Genomic DNA, 24,175 nt, shown 5'->3' with positions numbered 1-24,175 from the left:
GTATGAGGTGAAACAAATGGTGTTTCAATCTACAATGTCAATAAAAGAAAAAATACTTAATCCGATTTTTTAATAGATAAGCGAGCAATAACTTGGATGTTGATTTCAATACTTAGAAGACAACAGTCTTTGACAATGAATCCTTTGTTAGGATCATTAATAGTTGCAAGCTCGATGAATGTACGCCATCCCAAAGTAGTTTCGTAAGGTGAAAACCAATGATTAAGAGCTGCAAAAATGAAAAAAAAAAGTTTAATTTTCGGCATTTTTCGCTACCAATTAACTTTGAAACTTGCAAACATTGTAAATAATCGGAATTTATATAACTTACTTTTTTTCATGTGTTTATCATTGTTCGTGTCTTTATCATTGTCCAGCTGGTTTTTCAAACATATGGTAACACATGTCTGCACTCTTTCGGAACCAAGATACGACAGAAAGATGCTAACGTGGCTTTTATTTCCCTCTCCATTTCCTTTCGGGTAAAGAATAATCTTCCTACATTTATCAAAATAAAGTAGTGTGAAACAAACAATATAATTTGCAAGGATACCATAAAAATAGTTGTAAGTTAATAAGGGTTTATTGCAATTAGTACCCCTGTGCTATGTCGAATTACTAAAAAAACTACCTTATGTTATTTTTTTGTCAAGAACCCCCTTATGATTCAACTTTTCTTAGCACACAACCCACGGGAGTTTTTGTCAATAAAATAATATGAGGTGATTTGTCAGTAATTCGATATAACGCAGGGGTACTAATTGCAATAAACTCTAATTAATAATACTAAAAAATGTTACCATTTCTGGCCTCCAGCAATAAAATCTGCAGAATTCCATGTTTCTTCCAATTTGGAGAAATCTGAAATCTCCAAATCATGCTTGTAACGAATATCGACATTCTCCAAAGATAAACATTCAACGGCCGCTTGTCTTTCGATAACGAAAACCTCAGCACCAAACACACACGTATCATTAACTAGGTATCCGTTTGATGGATCAGACATAATTTCCTTCGAAATAAATTTTGAAAGGCCCCATTCAAATTTCATTGCTTGGAAACGTCTTGTTATTCCTGCCAAATAATATTATAAATAAAAAAAATACTCCTTGACAATTTAATGAAACTACTCTATAGGACTAAAACAAACTAATTTACACGAAAAAGAAAAAAAGAAGAAACAAAAAGAAAGATAAAGATAATATCACTACTAGAAAGTGACTTCTTACTACAATCATTAAGGCGTAGTAAAAAGTACCAAATTCGTAGTAAAAAAACTTTTACCAATAATTTGCTACGAATTTGTCCCAATCCCATAGCATATAGGGGTGTGACATAAACTTTGCTACGATAAATCCTAGTATTTACTAGGACTCCTAGATTGTAGCATCGTAAAATGTACCTTTTGTAATAGCTTTTATTTGCAGCAAAAAAATTTCGAAGTAAAAAGCAATTTCTCTACTAGTGTATATACCTGGTGAATACACATAATGGCCCGAAATCTGATTAAAGAGAAAGATACTGAAGACAACATTGACTTCCCAGTTTGAAGGATGAGAGCTTGTGTCCGCCATAGCCAAGTTTACAGATATATAATCACTATCTTTTCCATTAAAATTGAATATTAACTTCCTGTACAAATTCAAACATCCTCCATTACTTCTTACTTTATTTGGCTTACGAGAGAGAGAGAGAGAGAGAGAGAGAGAGAGAGAGAGAGAGAGAGAGAGAGAGAGAGAGAGAGAGAGAGAGAGAGAGAGAGAGAGAGAGAGAATACCACTTGTATTCGCCAACCACAAATTCGTTTGTTTCGTATTTCTTAATTCCATACTTGTCGAACAAGGAGAAGGATTCGATCTTGATCAGAAAATGAGCAGGCGGTACCTCTCTTGTCTCCATGGCTGTGATTTCTGACACCAAAAATATATCAAAAAATTTCAGTATAATATATAGGGCAAATTGCATGTCACCTCCTATAAAATCTTAATTTTCGCACTTTAACCCCTCAAAATTTAAAAAAGTGAACGCCCCCTTTAAAATGTTACACTTGATGCACATTGTCCCCATAGTAAAATTTCAATGGATTATTATTTATTAACCGGAATTGAGTGTTATTTTTTCCACTCTGCCCTTTCAAAATACTATATTTCTACACATTGCCTCTTTAAAATGTTATTTTTGTTGCATGATGCCCACCGAAAATTAGCTTTGGGGTAAAGTGCAACCAAAACAATATTTCGAAGGAATTATTTTTTTTCTCAAATTTTAGGGGGAAACGTGCCAAAATGAAAATTTTATAGGGGATAAAGTGTATTCTGTCCATATATATATATATATATATATATATATATATATATATATATATATATATATAGACACACACAAAAACACACACCAAGTCAAAAATACACGGATCGGGTAAGAATTGTCATACCATCTGAAGCTGGGAGTTTAGCAGACATGTTGGAAGGTTGGAATAAAATAATTAAATAAAAGAATTTTTGGAAGCTCAACTCAATCAACACTCTCTACTCTTTAATTTTTATTTTCGGCTGATTTTTTTGCTTGCAAAAGTAATGCATGGCTGAACCTCTTATTTTATACAACTGATTAGGATAATAAATCGCTACAAATTCCAAAACAAGACTCTTGACTTTACTGCATAATAAAACTCACATACATGAATCTCCACTTTTGATTACTTAGAAACTCTAAATACATTCATTGTCATTTTGACTCAATTAATCAAGTTTAATTAATTCTTAGGGTAAATAGCACTTAACCCCCTGTGGTTACAAACTTTTGCAGATAATTCTCTTGTGCTCGTAATACCACTACATAACCCATTTGTAGTTTATGGGTAACTTCCGTTAGTTCTTTCGACAAACCTAATCGCCTGTGTCAAACGTTAAAGTACTTTTTTTTTTGCAGATGACTCCCTTGTGCTTTCATTTTTGCAGATGACCCCCTTGAAGTTTGACACACGTGGTTAAGTTTGACGGAAAAACTAACGGAAACTACCCCATAAACCACAAGGGGCTTATGTGTTGATATTACGAGTACAAGGGAGTCATCTGCAAAAACTTGTAACAACAGGGAGGTTAAATGCTATTTACCCTAATTCTTATACACCAAGAGTTCTTGTCGATTCGGGACTAAAATTACTAAGTTTTCTTCAAATTTAATGGGACTCTAATTTTGTCAAGTACAGTAATTTTTGAATATATTTTTTTGTACAATTTCATGAGCTAATTTAATATTCTTCCATATACTATACAATTTATTAGATATTCGTCCCTCTATTGAAAGTTGGTTTATAATTTAATCCTCAATATTGCATTCTTTGTGTTGGCTCTTTCTTTCATAGGTTCGGAAGAGTAACATGAAAAAATGCAAACATTCGGAAATTGTTTGTGGAATTTAGGATTTGGAAGTAGCTGGTCTCCCGTGTAGTTACTCATGTAGCCACCGCTCCAGTAGACCATATCCTCCAGACGCATACCTTCCTCACTTCTAACCTCCTTATTTCTTCTAGCCCACGCCTACCATGCAACAATCATAGAACATTATCAAGCATTCAACCATTCCTTAAGCCGAGTGAACCATCTCTCTTAGATAAAAGGGGCCCAAATATTTATTCTATAAACAGGCCCAAAATTGCTAACCCACCTTGTGCAACCCACTCCTTTGGTGTCGGCCCATCAGATCACTTAAAGCCCAAAGCAGATTCAATCTGGACCGTTCGTTAATAACTCTCGATCTCAGCCATTCACACTATATATATATATATATATATATATATATATATATATATATATATATATATATATATATATATATATATATATATATATATATATATATATATATATATATATCATCCCTGTCTCTCTAATCCTCAAAACCCTAACCCTAGCAGGCGCCTCCCCTCTTCTCTCTCTTCTCGACGGTCGAATCGTTCGCCGAATTCCATGGCGGTCGGAGATTCGGTCGACTCTCTTTCTTTTCTTGCTGCAGCTGCATGGGTATATATACATCTCTTCTTGGAGATGAAGAGCAAAACGAAATATTCCTATCTTCTACCTTCTTGTCTCAAACCTCTCTGTTGTGAGTGGTTTCGTGACCTTGTGACTGAGGGTAATAGATCTGGGAAAACACTGTGTGTGTGAGTTCGATTCCATGGGGTTTTGTGCTGGGTTGAGACTACAGTCGGAGTGAGGCTGAGATCTGAGCACTCGGGGGAAGTTACGACGGCTGGGCGTGGATCTGTGAGCTTGACACCTGGAGTGTATTGGCTGCCGCCGACTGGACTCCGGACGTGGACACGGGAAAACGAGGACTGAACCGTTGCTGTGTCATCTTCTCCACCGGAGCTGAAAACGGTCAGATTTCCAGATCTGCCCTAGATTAGTTCTTGTTTTTTTTATTATTATTATTATTATTATTATTATTATTATTATTATTATTATTATTATTATTATTATTATTATTATTATTATTATTATTATTATTATTATTATTATTATTATTATTATTATTATTATTATTATTATTATTATTATTATTATTATTATTATTATTATTATTATTATTATTATTATTATTATTATTATTATTATTATTATTATTATTATTATTATTATTATTATTATTATTATTATTATTATTATTATTATTATTATTATTATTATTATTATTATTATTATTATTATTATTATTATTATTATTATTATTATTATTATTATTATTATTATTATTATTATTATTATTATTATTATTATTATTATTATTATTATTATTATTATTATTATTATTATTATTATTATTATTATTATTATTATTATTATTATTATTTCTGTAATTTATTTGTTAAGGTATTGTACTCTAAACCCCCTATGACTGGGATTTAATTTTCTCCTGTGATTATTATTTCTTCAAATTGTTGTTGGGATTGGTACTGCCTTATTTTTTAGATTATGTGGTCTGTGAGCCACTGTATGTGAGCCGTTGTCCGTGAGCCACTCTATGTGTTCTGTTGTGGTCTGTGTGCCACTCTTGCTTCTGTGTGAATCTTATTCTTCCGCTGCATATATATAAACTGCTCACTTTTATATAAATATTGAAGGATTCTCGACCTCACTTGACCGGACTGCAAGTGCCCTGGAACCCGCGGGGGGGGGGGGGCTCCAAGATTGCCTATCCTTCATACTTGTTGCATATGCACTTATCCCTCTTGCCCTCTTGTGGCCTATTGTGAAAAATTGGTCAAATATCTTGTTTTGTGCTAAAATTACTATGGCTGCTATATCTGCTTATTCCATGGCTCCTTTTGATGGTAAAGGTGATTTTTCTATTTGGAAACAAAAAATAAAAGGTGTGTTAATTCAACAAAGATGCTATGTGGCTCTTGATAAATCTTATGTTGCTGACACTAGTGCTACTAAGAAAAAGGAACTTGATGAACTTGCTTACTCTGCCAGTATATTGAATCTTTCTGACTCTGTGATTAGAAAGGTAGGTATGCATGATTCAGCTAAAGGTCTGTGGGATAAATTAGACGAGGTATACACTAAAACTTCTCTGCCCTCAAAATTATTTTTACTTGAAATTTTTTTCAGATTCAAATTGGATCTAAGCAAAGATATTGATGAGAACATAGATCAGTTTACTAGATTAGTCCAGGATATTAAATTGATGGGAGACAAAAGTATTGATAACTATAATTATAGTTGAAACCGACTTATCGATCTTGGTTTCTTGCACTAAAAGGCGAATGTTTTTATTCCTAGGGCCCTTTCCCCTGGCCAGATAGGATTTTAATGGAGAAATGTAAAATATCGTGACTTAACGGTCGGTTAGGATAGTCGATCTGGGCCTGGTGGCCACAAGGTAACCAATCTTTTGTGAAGTTGACATTCTCACACTATGTTTATCAGTACTCGATCCTAGAATCTTGCACTAATTTACCACTCTGGAACCCCATCCCCTGGCCCGACGTGTATTTGATGGATTAATGTAAGATTATGGTGACTCAACGGTTCATTAGGGTAGCAAACCTGACCCTGATGCCCCCAGAAAACTAACTTTCGTTGGTGTTGAAGTTTTCACACTGTAACTGTCGGTAATCAATCCCAGAATCTTACATTGGCTTATTACCATTGAAACCAATTGAGTTATACGTATGCGGGCATCTATCTTGATTTTTTTTTGAGTAGGAAACGGGTAATGCATAAAGAAGATCAATCTTTCCTTGAGGAATCGTGAAGGATATAGTTTGAGTTTGATTCTCAAAAGCATGAAAACAGAAGCGATTTATTAGAAGAGCAAATTATGGCCACTTCTAAGGTAAAGTTAAATTATGAAAAACCCTCTCATGTTTAGGTAATTACAACCACCTCTCATATATGTATTGTGTTACACGTCTACTATCAAATTTACTTACTGAAAAATGGGTTTTTCCGTAAGAGAATACATATGTGAAGGGTGTAGTTATAATTTTTAAAATATAAGGGATTTTTTCATAATTTGACCTTACCTCAGGGCGTTGACCATAATTTGCCCTGATTAGAAACAAGTGGAGTTCCCCCCCCTTTTCTTTAAAACGACGTAGCTTCAGTACAAAACTAAACCTAAATTCCCAAATCAAACAGCCCTAATTCATCACAAGATTCATATCTCAAACTCAATGCAAACCATTAAGAAAATTATGTAGTGAATTCCCAAAGTTACGAATGGGTTTTCATCTCGGACTCTAAGGTACGAATTTCTACTCTCCTCTCTCTCTCTCTCTCTCTCTCTCTCTCTCTCTCTCTCTCTCTCTCTCTCTCTCTCTCTCTCTCTCTCTCTCTCTCTCTCTCTCTCTCTCTCTCTCTCTACCATTCAAATCAAAGCGAATTAAAAATTTAATTATTTGTTGATTTCTTTATGTGTATCATCGGACTCTGAGGTACGTTATACATATGAAAATTTAATTATAAATGCAATGTAGAAATACGAGATACTGCGAGCGGGTGTTGAGTTGTGATTTTTACGAGTCATTACAGAAAATATAATTTTTTTTTTTCCTTTAAAAAAGAAAAAAGAATTTGTGTCAATGAACACCTCATTATACAATCGATCGTGTATTAATATGGCCACCTCATTATTTGGGGTAATATCTATGTGCAGATCTTTTATAAATTCTATGCTGAATTAAGTCGCCTTATATTTCGGATATGCTGATTTCTTGTGCCGATTGAATGATGATATAAAAGTCCGTGCTTTGTTTGAACGAGCACTAAGTTCTATTTATTCACTCTGTTTTTGCTTTAGTTGCTATCGTTCTGCAGTTTACATATATCGAATTTCCGATTTAGATACTTAGGGGCTGTTGATATGAACGAGTGTGAAACAGGAACATGATTAATTTTATAAAAAAATATTACGTTAATACTTTATTTGCATGTAGCTTTATTTTGATATAGTTTGCAAACAAACTTATGTATTTTATCCAGGCTACATGTTTTCAGACATATATACTATCCGAAAAGAGGTGAAGTAGACTCTTACGTAACATAATTTTGAGCACGCTGTGGCTAAATTTCGCTTTTTTAATCTCTCCCCTTTTCTTTTTATAATTATATATTGTTTCTAACCCGCTCCCTGTATAATATATTAGAATATAAAACGAAGACGGTTACTTTATTGAACGATCTCCCATTATTGTATTGAGATGACGCTACAGTTACGTATTTCCGTGTTTGTTTTATATCAAGTTCACCTTTTAGTGTACCTACTTTTACTTATTTTTTTATATGGTAGATTTTGTTGGCACAATAGATAATTTTGTATACCGTTAAAACTTTATTTTCCTTTTCTTTATCTATTTTTTTTTCACTTTGGAATATTTGATTTACATGCAGCACGTATAATCTGCACGATCGAAAAATTGTTTCTTCATTTTTTAGAGTCATAAACAATTTCACTTTTTAGATCTAAATAAATCTCGATTAAATCTTTATTTACGGATCATTGAACTTGTCAAATGAGACGAATACTGTTTTTATTACGACAGTTCTGATCCTAGGTGGAGTCGTGCGTCTACATGTTAAGTGTATATTTTTACACTTTATCGTACCTTTTTATTTGAGCTTTTGGTGTGTTTTAACGATAATTGGTGCTTAAAAAGTTGATTTATTGTATTTTAGGTACAAATTGAAGAATTGGAAAAGTATGGGGTCAAAATTGAAATTTTGGAGAAAATATGGGCCAAAAGTGAAAAAATCAAAATTCTGAAAATTTAAAGCTCGGACCCCGTCCGAGTTTTAGTTCAACTTGTGGGACCCCCGTCCGAGACTCCGAAGCTGCGCAGTAAAGGGATTTTAATTGCACAAGGAAACTGCCTTCTTCCCCAAGTTCTTCACCCTATATAAGACCAAGCCAAGCACACAATTGGGAATATCTTTTTACGCAATTTCAAGAGCAACAAAGCAATAACGAAGACGAAGAATTCGAAGACTTCAAGCATAGATTTATCGTCTATGATTTATTTTATTTGCGTTTTTCCTTTAATCATGAGTAGCTAAATTTCTTATTTCTAGGATTTTATTTGGAACCCTATGTGGGATTTATGAACCCAATTCTATGATTTTATGCAAGTTTTAATTCCGAATTATTTCTTCTACTTGTTTTATTAAGTTCATGAAACTGGCCACTTTATGCGCTTTTATGGTATTGTTAATCGCATGAATCGGAAGATCGGGTTAATAATTAGAACTGTGGTAGAAGAGCCTTTGTGGTATTAACATAGGAATATAGTTAATCTCTTAGGTAGCCATTATTGAGATTTGTGCTTAATGCTGTGTTCTAGAATTAATTGCATAGGAATATAGTAATTGAATCTAGAGTATTAGAATCGTAATACACGCGGAAGCGGGTTACGATTATTTTAGCATCTCAGGTTAATAATCCGGGTTATTTGCTTGCATAATTGAAGGAATTGGGGGAGTAATAATCACATAGGGGAAGAATAAAATCCTAGGCTTGCTTATCTTGATTAAATCTTCGTTTTAAATTGCTTTCTTGTTTTTGCTTGCTTTTAATTTAGTTTAATTTAGTTAATTCTCTCTAAAATTTGACTGTGTAGGGTGAGCTTGATAATAATTGGTAGAATTTAGCGTCTAGGATTAGATAATTAAATATTCCCTGTGGGTTCGATATCCGGACTTTTAGTCCACTATATTACTTGTACGATACGTGCACTTGCGTGTAGGTTTTCGGCCAACACTACACCATAGTTCGGTTCTCCTCCCATGGCAAAGTGATGTTTGTCTCGAAGAATAAGGCGGATACATAGAAGTATGAGTTATAATATACGATGGTACGTATCTGAATTTATCTTGTCAAAATTGGATAAAATCAACATGTTTTTCTTTTTTTATTGGTTTATGAATATTAATTTTTGAGGTATATGCGTGAGACACAATCTACGAATTAATCTAGTTCTTAAGATTTATTTTTTCAAATACCTCAAAGATATCACGATCTCATTTTTTTTATAATACCTCGGGAGCTAATGAAACTATTTTAGTAAAATTCAATTGTCTCAATTCCCGGGGGATTGCACCAAAATTCGAGTTCATTTTTGGTTGGGTGGGTTCAAAGAAAAAGAAGGATTTTTTGTCTACCTTACACTACCAAAAAACAGGGTTTTTGTGACGGATATTTTGTGACGGCTTAAATCCGTCACCATTAGTGACCGAATGAGTGACAAATAAGTGATGGAATGTACTACTAAGATTTATAAACTTTTTATGACCAATATGTGACAACGTTGTGACCATTACTTACTTTCTTCCTAGTTCTTTATATCAAAAACTCAATCAAAATGCAATTATCTCAAGAACAAAATGTCTTTTATGCTTAATATCGTTAGTTTGATCTATATTAATTCTGCCCTTTATCCGAGTAGTTTTTTCTTCGGCAAATTGCCCGAAGCCCATTGGCGTGCATCCAGTAGGAATTGAACCTACAAATTCGCCAATTATGAGTTGGGCGCTTTAACCATTCAGCCATGGATGCTTAGCGGGGATCCTCGTACATGGTGAATGTTGAGTGTAGATATTACACTCAATACGTTTACTTTACGTGGATCTTTTGTTTAGATTTAATTATATTTGTGCTTTAATTGATTGATTTTTTGTTTTATAGGTGAAAAACGAGAATTAGGTTTCCATGAAGGAAAAATGATCAAAAATAAAGGAAAAAGTAGCAAATAAGGAAACAAATCAAATTGGAAGAAGGAATCTCGCCACAGCTTTGACATTGTCCACCATTTCGACCATATCTCTCTCATACGAACTCCGAATTAGGTGATTTTTACGGCATTGGAATGCTAATTTCAAGGGCTACAATTCTTATTTACACAATATTCCAACATTCGGACTCCAACATGGCACAAATCGACGAACAAATCCTGATGGAGGAAAGTGGCGGAAATTGATTCCTATTAGGTTTCCACTACTTCCTTATCAAGAAAAGCCTATAAAAGCAACAAGTCTCTACACCATAAGCACGAAATTTTACACCCAAAACGCGAAGAACGAAGATCAACGAAGACTCAAGCATAGTTTTTCTTATTTATTTTATTTATTCTATTTTGTTTATCATAAGAATTTCGAGTAGCTAAGCTTTTAATCTAGGATTTTGTTGGAACCCTATGTGGGGATGGTGAACCCGTTTTCTTGAGATTACGCAATTATGATTTTATGATTATTTCTTATACTTGTTATGACTGTTAGTGCATGAACTTGATCAATTTATGTGCTTTATCTGTGATTATTGGGATTGACTCGACAGAGCTATTTTGATAATTATACGGTAAGTATAAGAACCTTCGAGTAGTTTTCACCGGATGAGTGTGTCAATTGCATGTGGTGTCGTAGGCATACATATATCACATTAGGTAGCCATTTACGAGACTTGTTGGTTAATGCTTTATTCATAATTTGTTTGCATAGACATATAGTGAACCGTTTATGAATAATAGACTCATAATACACGCGACAGCGGGTTATGAGTAAATTAGTGTCTCGGGTTAATAATCATGAATCATATATTTCATAATTGAGGGGTTTTGGGTGAGCAATTCTTGCATAGGGGGGAGATAAAATCCTAGGTCCGTTTTTATTGATATTTTCTCGTGTTTATTTGCTTTCATAATTAGTTTAATTATTTAGTTGATTAAATTTGACAACTTTGCGTAGGCTGGATAAAAATCATAATTGTTAGAATTTGGTACTTAGGATTAGATAATTTGAGTATTCCCTGTGGGATCGACATCCGACTCTCACGAGTCCACTTTTACTACTTGTTTGCGATACGTGCACTGCGTGTTAGGTATTTAGCCCCAACATCAATGCAAACCATTTAGAAAATAATGCACTTCATCTCTATCATCGGACTCTGAGGTACGAATTTCTACTCTCTACCATTCAAATAAAAGCACTGCCCACTGGTTTTAGGAGTGCGGCGAGGCGAATTAAAAATTCAATTCTTCGTTGATTTCTTTATGTGTTTTCTTTTTCCCAGTTTCATGCACGTTATACATATGAAAAATGTAATTTTGTATGCAATGTAGAAATACTAGATAATACGAGGGAGTTTTGAGTTGTGATTTTTACGAGTCATTACAGAAAATATACACTACAACAAAAAACATCTATTAGGACGTATAGTTGGAGACACTTTTTCACAAGTGTCCCAAATAAAGGATATTGGGACACTTCAAAATTGCATCTAATTATTAAACTTATCGGGGCACTTATACCTCAAATGGAATTTGCACTAAAAAAAATTATAAAATAAATTCTGATTTATTAGTTACATTTTCTTTCCATCCCATTTAATCTCTCCGGCGTTCATTTCTTACGCAACGAACGTCTCATCTCCTTGAAGTGGAGAATTTCTGGATTAATTAAAACTTATGAAGGTAAGATCTCTGTTCATATCTTACGATTTTGTGTCTCTCTCCAATCCTTGTAATTTTTAGAAACTAGGGTTTATAAACAAAATTTTAAATTGGGCGAAACGAAGTTAGGGCTTGAAACGTTTTCCCCAATTTTCAGTTCGACGGCAATCGATTTTTGTTTCTCTCACCTATCTTTCAATCAATTGATATTAGGGTTTAAAGAACACTTAAATTTGACGAAAATGGTTTAGGGCTGGGATTATGAACGTTTTTCCCTATTTGCAGTTCAATGACAACAATGTCAGGGATGTTCGAGCGTTGATGAGTTACGATGTAAGAGTTTAATAGTTTTTTCAGCTATGGTAGCAATGACAACGAAAGGTATTGTTTTTTCTTTCTTTTGACAAATGGAAATTTAGATTATAATATGTATTTCTTGAATATCTCCGAAGACCTTGCTTGGGATTTTTTTATGTTTAACCATAATTTTGCACGTGTGAAGGAATATGCGTGTGACTTGTCCGATTTTTCACTCTAATGTGATGAGTTCTTTGATTTGGTCCCCTATTACCGCCTAGCTATTATAAATTTTGAAATGGAATTGGTTATATAACTGATTGGATTTTTCTATTCCACATATGATTTTTATGGTTAAGAAAAATACACCAATTTAAATTTTTCTTTTGCAAAAAAAAAAATAGTTTTTAAAGCTAAAAACAACTGATGGGTTCTGCGTAACTAAGTTTAATATTGAATATGAGATTTTGATAATGGAGTTCTTGAGAAATGCATTTATTTTGTTTTGCTTGCCAAGATATTTTCCCCACAATGTTATTGGATAATAACCATGAACAAATATCATGTTTGTTAATTAGTCTTATCTAATTGGTATGTTGTTTTATTTTTGCATCAACTGTTATTTTGATGGAATAAAAATATTTAGACTAATTTTAGTGTATGTTTGGTTATATAGGTGGTCTCTTAGGAGATGTCTCTTGTGCCTTGCCTAGTGTGCATCAGGTTGCATAATCTCTTTATTGCATCTGGTATGTCTATAATTTATTTAACGGAGTGATCTTATTACTTAGACTTATCTTAAGCAACAACTAATGTAATACTCGACTTTATTCTTTTCTTACTTGTTTTCTTCGTTTATAATTGCTTAAACATTTTTTGTTGCTACAGAGGAAGGCTGATTTTCAAAAATCCTATAGTGAAGACTATTCGGGTATTAATTGTTTTCAATTATAGTTCCTTATAAGATTATCTTTCATATTCTTTGTTTTGTACTTGTGGCATCAAGAGCTGTTTCTTATCATTTACTGTTGCTTGATTGTGTGTTGAACTATGTCATGTCTTGTTGACCTAAGTTTTAAGGATTTTGATTTAGTCTAGAAACATGGCAATATGTTAGAGTTTACATTTGATTATTTTCATCCGCTATCTTGTTTATTTTTACAGAAGGTGTTGATAAAGTTGAGATTCTTAGTATCAGGTAAAAAAAAAGAGGTAAGAATAAGTTTCTCGTTTAATTATAATCAAAGAATACATATTATTTGGACCTTTTTACTGGTATGTATTATTTTATTTTTTCCTTATCTTTAGTAACTTTTTTATTTTTTTTATGAGTTATTGAATATGGATTTTTTATGCTAGAGAAGGAATTTCCCCAATGATTAAATAAATGGGAGATGGTATGTTATTTTGTATTAATATATGTTTACTCATTAATGAAGGTACTGTTATTTGTAACATAGTTTTGTATTCCTTAGTGATGCAATTTTTTTTTTCTTCCTACAGGTTGCTTATGCAGTTGCTTTGAATGATGAATTTCATTGTTGATGCAAGCCATCTAGAATATGATGGGAGTTGAATCATACTGTTGAAGTTTAGAGCTGTTAGAGATTAAAATTTTAGTTAATCAAGATATTCAAATTTTACATTGTAGCACACTATGATTCCATAATGTTGGTTGGTTTGGAAGATCCTTTGTAGTACTATGATTTTACTGAGTTGAATATATTTGAAATTTTGGTTATGAAAATCAAGATTATTGTTATGTTTTGATTGTTATTTTAATTTTAATTTTATATGTATTTTAATTATATTAGCATTTATAACGGTCTCAAAAAGCTGATTAGCATAAACATGAGTTTCTTAAGAGGACATATATTTGTGTCTTAATAACATTTATTGGGACATATACGAGTGCCTTGAAAAGAGAAACTTTTAGGGGCATATAATAAATATCCCAAAGCTAATGCGACACACAACTACGCGACATATACTTTATTTGCCTCTAAAAGTATAAGTGTCCCAAAATGTTATGTATTGGGACAAATTTTTGTGTCCACAAAGACGATTTTTGTTGTAGTGATAGTATTTCTTTTTTCCCTTTATTCAATGTTAATTATCTCTGGTTTATAGTTTTCTGCTGCAAATGCAAATGCAAATGAAATGATTAGGCTATAGTCTTAATTTGCAGTGTGCTACTTAAAGCTTACATTTCGTTAATTAATTCATCATAGGTAATATCATTGCTTAATTTATACTCCATAAATTACTTTTGCAAGATCTAATTCTTTTTTTCTTCTCCTCAATGCAATAGGGATGTTTAAGCCAATTTATTCCGGATTTGTACCTGATTTCAGATCCCGGAATTTTGCATGAGCAATGTTGTTAACTGCAAACAAAATCTGCGCTCGGTGAATTTAGTCAATCCCATTAGTTCCAGTGGACTTTAATTGGGAATATTTATCTTCCAAATAAGCTGACAAGTTTTTCGCATGAAATTTAGTGCTCCTTTAATTATTTTATTATTTGGAACGAGTGTGCTTTGATGATCGACTAGTTGATCTTTACAAAACATCAGTGTCGATGAACTGGGCGGGCCCCACCTCATTATACGATCTATGGTATATTAATATGACCACCTCATTATTTTCCAGATATGCTAATTTCTTGTGCCGATTGAATGATGATAGAAACCGTGCATGCTTTGTTCGAAGTTCGAACGAGCACTAAGTTCCCTTCTACATGATGAATCCGCTGAGGTACGTAAGTACATTCAGTCTTCTATTTATTCACTTCGTTGTTGCTTTAGTTGCTATCGTTCTGCAGTTTACATAAATCGAATTTTCGATTTAGATGCTTAGCGTGCCGTTTGATATTCCATTGTCTCAAATATAACTTCGAAAAACCATTTTGGAATACCTGAAAAATTATCAGATGATTGCTGTAAAAAATTCTTAATTAAGACTGTAAGATTTGAAAATAACCAATGATGTAATCCTGTGTAGTTAGCAGAAATCGAACCTTCATAATGAATTCATAACAATAAATATTCGTTTAGACATTTTTTTTCTAATCGTGCATGTAAAGCTACACCTACCTTCTCTTTTCAACAAATACATATTATTTTGGCACGCGGACATACACACAACACAATATATATATTATATGTGCTTGACTCGAGGAATGAGACAGATACAGGAAAGCATGCGTTATAATATAAGGTGGTACGTATATGAATTTAACTTGTACATTTAGTATAAACTGAAAGGCATATTAGTCAGTTCTATATGCAATGTTTTAAAACTAAAAGAATGCATTTATTCATTGCCACTTTCTAAATGCAAAATAAATAATTCTCTCTTTATTTTTGTCGAAATTAGTACATTTTTGTTGATGTATATTTTAGCAGCTCTATTTGTAGTTTTAATTGCATTAAACTTGTACCCCGTTTCATTATTTATATACTTTAGCAGCCGTATGTTAAAATAACTAGTGCTTCTCGACCCCGTTTGTAAGTTGTAATGTTTGAGAGATCACGGACTTGGATTTTAGTTCTCATAGACTATTTCTTTAATGTTGAGTTTTATTAATTTTAATTTTAGTTCGTCAGTTTTCAGGGCTTAGTTGATAATAGTTTTCAGGCCATTCGATGAACTGAATGTTAAAGACCTGGTTTTCGTTATGATCAAAGCAAATCATTAGATGCATCGGTCACTAATAAATGATTATTATAATTATCATATATAATAATGATTTTTTTAATTGATTAATTACTTCCTATTGTCGAATGCATTGGTCACTAATAAATGCTGATAATAATGATTCTATTGAGGAATATGATTGTGGATTTTTGGTATAAGATTTTCGATATATGATGCCCAAATTTATGAATTTTCAAGCAGTCCGATTTCAAATCTAATGTATGTTTAATTTCCAATGAAGCAAAAGAAGGTCAAGGTCAAAATGGAAAGTAAAAAGAAGTTTATTAGAGTCTAAATAAATGGAGCTGTGAAGAATTTTATTATAACTTATACGAGAAGTACTCGTAACGATGCTGCATGGGATCATGAAATAAAAGATGCCAAATATGTATATCAACATGCGCGTAATTGTTTAGTATTTAGGGTTTACGGTTTTGGATTCGTAAAATATATGTATGTACATGTACGACTATATACGTAAGATATGTGTATGCGTATACATGCCTAATTTAGCCATCCAAAACTCCGTTTCACATTATTCTTGAAGAATTTTGTCGAAATTAAAATATGAAGCTTCAATTATATAAAACATTTAATTTTATATTATTTGCCAACTTTTATGTATTTGTTATTTTGTCTATAATTCAAATAATGTTTTAAATGCTGTAGCTAGTCATGGAAATAATTCAAAAACACACGAAATTATTTACGAAATCCATCTTTTCGGATTTCGTAATAACTATCTCTTGACTTTCCTCCCATTTCAGTCTAGATTTTGCAAAACCATTCCTCGATTCTATTCTCGTATTTGCTAAATCTGTAATTAATTTCTTAATATGTTGTCAACCAAGACAAGAACTTTATCTATTTAACCTCGTTTTCATTTCGATTATTTCTCACTCTCTCAACATCTTCAAGCCCTTGCATCTGCAATTTTCTTTTTTCATTTTTTCCGGAATATTTTCTATAAAATTTAAAATGTCACATGTACGTGGGAGTAAAAAAAATCCATCAGCGGAGGAGCGTCCCGTAATTTTGGCACTTGAATATACAAAATTCGATGCATCGAGCTCCGTTCGTCGACCTTCTATACCTCGACCGAGGATTCCTAAACACCCCTTTACTTCGTTTGCTGCCGAGCTCTCCCCTTTCATTGTTACTATAAAGACTGGAGAGGTTGCGTCCTTTCTTAATTTTCTGTCTTCGTTTCCTTTATTTTTTGTGTTTTTTATGATTTTTTTTTTCTATTTTTGACTTCTTTTTTTTGTTTTTTGATTTTCTTTTTCGATTTCTGATTTTGTGATTTTTGATTTTTGATTTTTTGATTTTTGTATACAAGGTAGGGTACTTTTGCTTCTCTGTGTTGATTTGATTATCTGTATTATTGTGAAACCTTTTGATTTTATTTGAATTCAAACTTGAATATTTTACCTAGCTTTTATAGTATGTGAATAAATAGGAGTCCTTTTGGATACGGCTGCATTTATTTGACTCTACGATATTTTGTGTGAATAGATCTATCTTATCATAATTAAATCGACTAGGCGTCACAAATTAGGGCACAAAACCAATAAAAGGTAACACTCGTATACAAATACGTGACAGATCGGAAGTTGGAATTTTGTTTTCTAAGACCGCAATAAAGATTCGAAGTTAAGTTATTAGAACTTACCATCGTAAATCGTGTTTAGCAAACTAGTAATATAGTAAATACGGTTTCATTTTCACGTTCTATGAAAATTTGGAGGGCCATTAATGCTAAACAAATGGATTACCCGACGTGGTATAATTTATCTCTACAAGCTTGAGTTCGATCTCAATATTCGAAGCAAACTTAACTCGATTTTAGAAGTTCGACTCGAATAAGAGCCTCTTTAGTTTCTATCAATAGTTCATAATAATTGTCTCCTCGAGTTTTGGTAAATCATTAAAAAAGAAATTGATTATGTCAAATTATATGTTAATGTGGTGTTACTTTTATCCGTTTTCGAACAACTTCGTGATAGATTAATTTCAACATTAAATTTCAGGGTCTTAACTTCACAGAAGATTTATAATATAGTAAGTTATAATTGAACTCCGAGAGAAGAAAAATTGTGATAAAAGAAATAAAAATAAGACTATTTACGTGGATGGAAGTACGGGAAAAACAAGAAATCGAGCACCACTATGATCGTTCAGTTGACGTATAAGTAGTTAACTAGTTACAGTAATCTGATGTTCGATTTGCTTTTACGACTCTTCTTTTTGTGTATAAATTTCTTTTATTTCTTTTCTGCTTTTAGGACATTGGAAAAAGGATACGAGATTTCTTTCAAGAGCGTATCCACCCAAGGTGTGGCGCTTTGTCGGTCGAGGGATGTATATATACTGTATCAGGTGACATATCGAACCCGAGAATCGATATAAAAGGCTTAGCTACTTATTTTGAGGTAAACATACTTACTTGGGATTGAATCGAGATCGCATCAATTGGTATCAGAGCGAAGTTGCGATTGACACCAACGCTTCGTTAGCAAGGCAGCGATTATATCAAAGCTAAGCTGGAGCAAAGTTGAGATCACATCAAAACTTTGTGAAAATTATGATGTCAGAAACAAGACGGTTGGAGCGATTGGAGAAATCCGTGGAGAAATTACGGATTGATTTTCAGAAATTGCTCGAACAAAGTCACAGACGACGTCAACACCAACACAAAAGTCGAAGGGACCACCACCCATTACCGCCAACGCCACCGCCGCTGCCGCTGCCGAGCCTATCGCCGGAGGAAGAGGAAGAGGACGACGATGAATTTTTCAAAGAGCCACCGCCGCCGCCGCTGCCAAGCCTATCGCCGGAAGAAGAGGAAGAGGACGACGATGACTTTTTCGAAGAACTCCAATTTTTTGTGAGTTCGCCAGAAGAAGAGGAATCTGATTCAACTGAGATGAAGTGGGACGAAGAACCGAAAGAAGAAGAATCGGAGTCAACCGAGGTAAAGTGGGACGAAGACGAGAAATTAACCAGAGAGGAGAGCAAAGAGTTACTATGGATATTGGGAGATTTCCATGGTGTTCAAAAGAAAGGAGACGAAGAACCGATGGTCAGTTTGGAGGAGACAAAATCTACAAAGACGATTGAAAAAGTTTATTTATCGGGAAAAAGATTGAATATTTTCGCTGAAGTAGCCTTTGGAATTTCGATGGATCAGCATGAACAATATATTAAAAAGCTCGGTCGTTCATCGTGTTTTTCGGAGTCAATCGTGAAGCAAGTCAATGAAGTCAAACATAGGTGGAAACGCAAAGGAGAGGGATCAAATTGACTCGAACCTTGAGGACAAGGTTCATTTCAAGAGGGGTGGTTTGATACGATATATATTTAATATATCGTATATTTATTCATTAGTTATTATTTAATTATTTAATATATATTATTTAAGTATTAATTTAGTTAGAGCCGTAGGTTTAATGATTATAGGATAGATATTAAGTATTTTATTAGTTTAGGTAATTATCTTTCCTAGTTAGATTATGATTCTAGGGTTTTATTCTCTTTAAATAGTCGTATTGTGCTAGGGTTTTATAATGAAGAGAAATAATAAAGAAGAGTTTTCTTACGTTTAGTAAAGAAATCTTATGATACTCAAGAGATCGCATCATGCAGGTCACTCTGGGTTATGCCAGATTGGATAACGGAGAAACGAGCACCTCTCCTCCAGTCACCACAGTGCACCTCTGAGGGCTTTGCCGTAAACGAAGATGCCCTAGTAATAATTTGAATTAATTTGAAATGTTATCGAGGGTTTTAGATTGGTTTGCTATCTACATTCGACTGCAGACTATATTCGTCTGGATGACTGTTCGACATATATTATAGAACAATTAGTAGACTGTGACAGCATTACATGATTTTGATTTCGGGACTCGTAACTTTGAGTATTAATTTTTTGATAATATCGAAACCTTTTTTATTTCCGCTTCACATAAGCTGCATAAGTGTAAATTTATGACAGTATTAGTGCATGTTTCTTCGAACCTTATTCTCTAATGTGGTCTTTGGATTAAAGAGACTAATGAATAAGATAGTGAAAATGGCATGTTCATATAACAAATTATTATAGGCAATATTTTTTAATTTAAATAAAAATAAATAAATTATTTTATAGTGCGGAAATTGTGCAGATTTAATCGAAGAACTCATGAAAAGTAGTTCATCATCTATACAATACTTTGAACTTACGAATCCAATTATTGTTATGCACGCGCGGTAATTAACTTATTCCATAGCATCCTTTTCAGGCCGTTTCGTAATATCTAGTAGTGGCTCTGTAGAGCTGGACTATATGAGGGTAGGCTTCCAACCAGACGATGTGCTCGCTTTATGGTACCGGGGTTGTGCTGTTCATGTCATGATCATATAAGGTTTTATTCGACATATTTTACTTCAGAATGTCTTATCGAACAATTAGTGGATTGTGAGTGCATTACAGGATTTGACGGGAAACGCTCGTGTGGAGCACATGAGCATGCTAAAATAACTCCTTCAGCACACTCCTTAATTCTATTTTTGATCGATCTAGCCCCAAGTTCCATTTATTCCTACAATTTTGTCCAAAATAATAAAATCTCTACAAAATCGATGAACGTGGAGCTCGAATCATTGTTAACTTCAATAAAACTCGTTAGATTGAATTTCATTAGTGTTGCTTGACTTCATTAACCGCTAAAATAAGAAGCTTTGTAGTATAAGATTTTCTTAGTAAAAACCATTATAACAGATTGTTTATAGCACGTTCGCACTCGTAATTGGAGTAGTTTGAAATCTACACAATCGTTAAAACTGCCCCCATCATAGTCGATGAGTTATTAGCATTATTATGTCTCTAATATTTGGTCTGATTTCACTTTTAATTCGTCCCTGTTGTTTCAACGTAGAGAAATACACATTAAAATACCAATTTTCAAAAACATTTGGTCCCACTGAGTCCCATTGTAGCGCACGTGACCCCAAATACGTCTGAATAAGTGCAAAACAATAGAGAATTACAATTTTGGTCCCTAATGTTTGGCCCAATGTCAGTTATTCCAAGGTGGACAAAATACACCGATTTTCGGCCGTCACCACACCCTGTAATGTCGAATTTCCGAAACAATGTCGTCCATGTTAAAAACATTAGCGAAGACCCCCCTAACATAATAACATAGAGTTCAACAATGAATGTAAACACAAGGTTGTTGAATACAATATAATAATACATATAATGTAAATATTTTAATGCATTGAAATTTCAAAATAACTAAAAATATGAAAGTCAATATACAAAAATACTTGGTAACATAAGTATTCGATATAAATAGACGAAAACCGTAACGAAAACAAAATTGTTTAAAACAATTTTTTTAATTAATTACGTTTGCAACAGCTTGGACATGGATTTCTATACTTAGAAGACAACAATCATTGACTATGAATCCTTTGTTTGGATCATTAATAGTTGCAAGCTCAATGCATGCAGGCCATCCATAACCATTGCTGACAGCTGAAAACCAATAACTAGTAGCTGCAAAAAAAGAAAAAAAAAGTTTAATTTTTCGGCCTCTTTAAAAACGAGTTTAAAACGTTGCAACGTAACTTACAATATCGCGTTGTTTGTTTATCATCAAACTGGCTTTTCACGCATACGTTAAAACATGCCTGCACTCTTTCTAAACCAAGATAGCTCAGAAATATGCTAACATGGCTGCCGGTTCCCATTCCACTTCCTTTCGGATCAAGAATAATCTTCCTAAGTTTACATAAAAAAAAAATTTAATAATAATAATAATAATAATAATAATAATAATAATAATAATAATAATAATAATAATAATAATAATAATAATAATAATAATAATAATAATAATAATAATAATAATAATAATAATAATAATAATAATAATAATAATAATAATAATAATAATAATAATAATAATAATAATAATAATAATAATAATAATAATAATAATAATAATAATAATAATAATAATAATAATAATAATAATAATAATAATAATAATAATAATAATAATAATAATAATAATAATAATAATAATAATAATAATAATAATAATAATAATAATAATAATAATAATAATAATAATAATAATAATAATAATAATAATAATAATAATAATAATAATAATAATAATAATAATAATAATAATAATAATAATAATAATAATAATAATAATAATAATAATAATAATAATAATAATAATAATAATAATAATAATAATAATAATAATAATAATAATAATAATAATAATAATAATAATAATAATAATAATAATAATAATAATAATAATAATAATAATAATAATAATAATAATAATAATAATAATAATAATAATAATAATAATAATAATAATTATTATTATTATTATTAAATTAAATTAAATGAAAAAAATTAAGGAAAAAAAAGAGTAGAGTAGTAATGAAATAACACTTCCAGAAAGATAGTTGCAATAATACTAAAAAGTTGTACCATTTTTGACCTCCGGCTATGAATTGTTCAGAAAACAATCTTTCGTTCAATTTGGAGAAGTCCGAAATCTTGAGATCATGCTTGTGATGAATATTGATATTATTCAAAGACACGCATTCAATGATGGCGTCTTTTTTTACTACAAAAACCTCAGCACCAAACACACAGTTGTCGTTGACTAGGTAACCATTTGATGGATCTGACAGAATTTTCTTAGAGATAAATTTTGAAATACCCCATTCGGACTTTGTTTCTAAGAAACATCTTGTTCTTCCTGTCAATGAATTTTTTGGTATTATAAAAATACAAATAGCCAAGTGTAGGATGAAAATGATATATAGAAAGAGAAAAATACCCGGTGAAGAAAGATAATTGCCGGAAATCTGATTATAGAGAAAGAAGCTGAATACAACATTGACCTCCCAATTTGCAGGAAGATCCGAACTTGTGTCCGCCATAGCCAAGTTCACAGAAACATACTCGCAATCTTTTCCATTAAAATAGATTATTAGTTTCCTGTACAAATTCAAACATCCTTTATTACTATATATAATTCTTTCAATATGGCTTCAGTTGTACGAGTGTCATTATAATTACACATATATATAGAGAGAATGAGAAAAATATTGTGTTCATCTCTCAAGTTTTCATCGATTTCATATTTGGTCGATATGTTCACAAAAAACACATTTGGTCCCTTATGTTTCAATAATTCAACACTTTTACTCATTTCTGTCAATTTCCCGTTAAACTAAGGAATCAAGCATGTGCCCATCACTGTCTCAACTGTCTCAACTAATGAAGTAACTGTAAAATTGACGGAAATGCTATAAGTGTTAAATTATTGGAACATGATGACCAAATGTGTTTTTTTTAACAGGACCAAACGTGAAATCGGTGAACACTTGAGGAATGAAAACTATAATTTTCCCGAGAAAGAATCCATGGAATATGCATATACCACTTATAGTCTCCGGCCACAAATTCCCTGGTTTCGTATTTGTCAATTCCACACGTGCCAAGCAAGGAGAAAGATTCAATCTTAATCAGTAAATGAGCAGGTGGTGCTTCTCTTGTTTCCATATTTGTGATTTCTGAAAGCAAACATAGATTCGTATAAATTCAGCAATATATATAAACATATGAGAAAAATAAATTGAAAAATAAATTAGGTTTTGTGAGAATTTCCGTACCATCTATTGCTGGATTCACTGCCATATTATTGTGCCCTAGCTTTTGTGTTTGGAGGAATTAGGGTTCTTGCCAATGCTTACGTATGCAGAGTTCTTGTTCAACACTCCAACTAGGACTATTTATCAGTAACTTTCAATTCACTCGTTTTCTTGAATTTTAAGTGTCAATAATTTTGCATAAGATTTTGTATATTATTTCACGGAAATAATTAAACTGTTTTTTTTTTTTTGAACTAGCACCTTCGAAATAGGGGAATTTTTTTATTTGCCCTAAGAACTAATATTCATGCAAATAGGTCCACACAAAAAAAAAAAACAAAATTTAATCTCTAGGTCCCTTATGATAAAAATACCCTCGTCTTGTTTAAAATACTTTGCATTGATTATAGAGCATGATCCAAAAGGAATCTAAAAATTAGCAAAATTCAAAGGTTGTAGATTTTTATGTCGACTTTCCAGCACAACTTAAACGAGAGCGATCGGGGGTGAATATGCAATAATGATTTTGAATTGGGGTCAATGTGTAATATTGACT

General features: G+C 32.3%; 2 protein-coding genes, 3 long non-coding RNA genes and 1 other non-coding gene across 6 annotated transcripts; 3 read left to right on the top strand and 3 right to left on the bottom strand.

Annotated features, from left to right (window-relative positions):
• Positions 1-56: 56 nt before the first annotated feature.
• LOC148769750 (uncharacterized) lies at positions 57-3,702 on the bottom strand. Its single transcript, XM_088820328.1, has 7 exons — positions 3,670-3,702; positions 3,458-3,542; positions 1,778-1,910; positions 1,475-1,632; positions 801-1,074; positions 332-498; positions 57-229 (listed from the first exon to the last, which is right to left on the bottom strand). The coding sequence occupies exons 1-7, from the start codon at positions 3,700-3,702 to the stop codon at positions 57-59; spliced, it is 1,023 nt and encodes a 340-aa protein (XP_088676454.1).
• A 6,283-nt stretch (positions 3,703-9,985) lies between these two features.
• TRNAM-CAU (transfer RNA methionine (anticodon CAU)) lies at positions 9,986-10,059 on the bottom strand. Its single transcript has one exon. It is a non-coding gene; the product is annotated as a tRNA-Met (tRNA).
• Positions 10,060-11,783: 1,724 nt separating this feature from the next.
• LOC148769748 (uncharacterized) lies at positions 11,784-12,331 on the top strand. Its single transcript, XR_016032293.1, has 2 exons — positions 11,784-11,968; positions 12,233-12,331. It is a non-coding gene; the product is annotated as an uncharacterized LOC148769748 (long non-coding RNA).
• A 591-nt stretch (positions 12,332-12,922) lies between these two features.
• Positions 12,923-13,457, top strand: LOC105967805 (uncharacterized). The gene is made up of 3 exons (XR_016032292.1): positions 12,923-12,993; positions 13,133-13,175; positions 13,409-13,457. It is a non-coding gene; the product is annotated as an uncharacterized LOC105967805 (long non-coding RNA).
• Positions 13,458-13,600: 143 nt separating this feature from the next.
• Positions 13,601-14,006, top strand: LOC105967806 (uncharacterized). Its single transcript, XR_001173691.2, has 2 exons — positions 13,601-13,641; positions 13,748-14,006. It is a non-coding gene; the product is annotated as an uncharacterized LOC105967806 (long non-coding RNA).
• A 7,193-nt stretch (positions 14,007-21,199) lies between these two features.
• Positions 21,200-23,535, bottom strand: LOC105953869 (uncharacterized). The gene is made up of 5 exons (XM_088820429.1): positions 23,409-23,535; positions 22,803-22,963; positions 22,448-22,721; positions 21,561-21,709; positions 21,200-21,484 (listed from the first exon to the last, which is right to left on the bottom strand). The coding sequence occupies exons 1-5, from the start codon at positions 23,528-23,530 to the stop codon at positions 21,324-21,326; spliced, it is 867 nt and encodes a 288-aa protein (XP_088676555.1). The 5' UTR covers positions 23,531-23,535; the 3' UTR covers positions 21,200-21,323.
• Positions 23,536-24,175: the final 640 nt, after the last annotated feature.

Source organism: Erythranthe guttata, chromosome 7 (assembly GCF_056151865.1).
Source record: "Erythranthe guttata isolate IM_541 chromosome 7, IM_541, whole genome shotgun sequence".
Taxonomy (NCBI): Eukaryota; Viridiplantae; Streptophyta; class Magnoliopsida; order Lamiales; family Phrymaceae; genus Erythranthe; species Erythranthe guttata.
This window is presented reverse-complemented; position numbering and strand designations above follow the sequence as displayed.

What these genes read in the sequence shown, in the direction of transcription:
- LOC105953869 (XM_088820429.1), bottom strand. Translation starts at nt 23,530, where the DNA reads ATGGAAACAAGAGAAGCACCACCTGCTCATTTACTGATTAAGATTGAA. An exon ending in ATAGCCGGAGGTCAAAAATG is followed by an intron (nt 21,710 to 22,447) that starts GTACAACTTTTT and finishes ATGTAAACTTAG; the next exon opens with GAAGATTATTCTTGATCCGA. An exon ending in TAAACAAACAACGCGATATT is followed by an intron (nt 21,485 to 21,560) that starts GTAAGTTACGTT and finishes CTTTTTTTGCAG; the next exon opens with CTACTAGTTATTGGTTTTCA.
- LOC148769750 (XM_088820328.1), bottom strand. Translation starts at nt 3,702, where the DNA reads ATGGGCCGACACCAAAGGAGTGGGTTGCACAAG. An exon ending in GTGGTTGGCGAATACAAGTG is followed by an intron (nt 1,633 to 1,777) that starts GTATTCTCTCTC and finishes GAATTTGTACAG; the next exon opens with GAAGTTAATATTCAATTTTA. An exon ending in ATTGCTGGAGGCCAGAAATG is followed by an intron (nt 499 to 800) that starts GTAACATTTTTT and finishes TGATAAATGTAG; the next exon opens with GAAGATTATTCTTTACCCGA.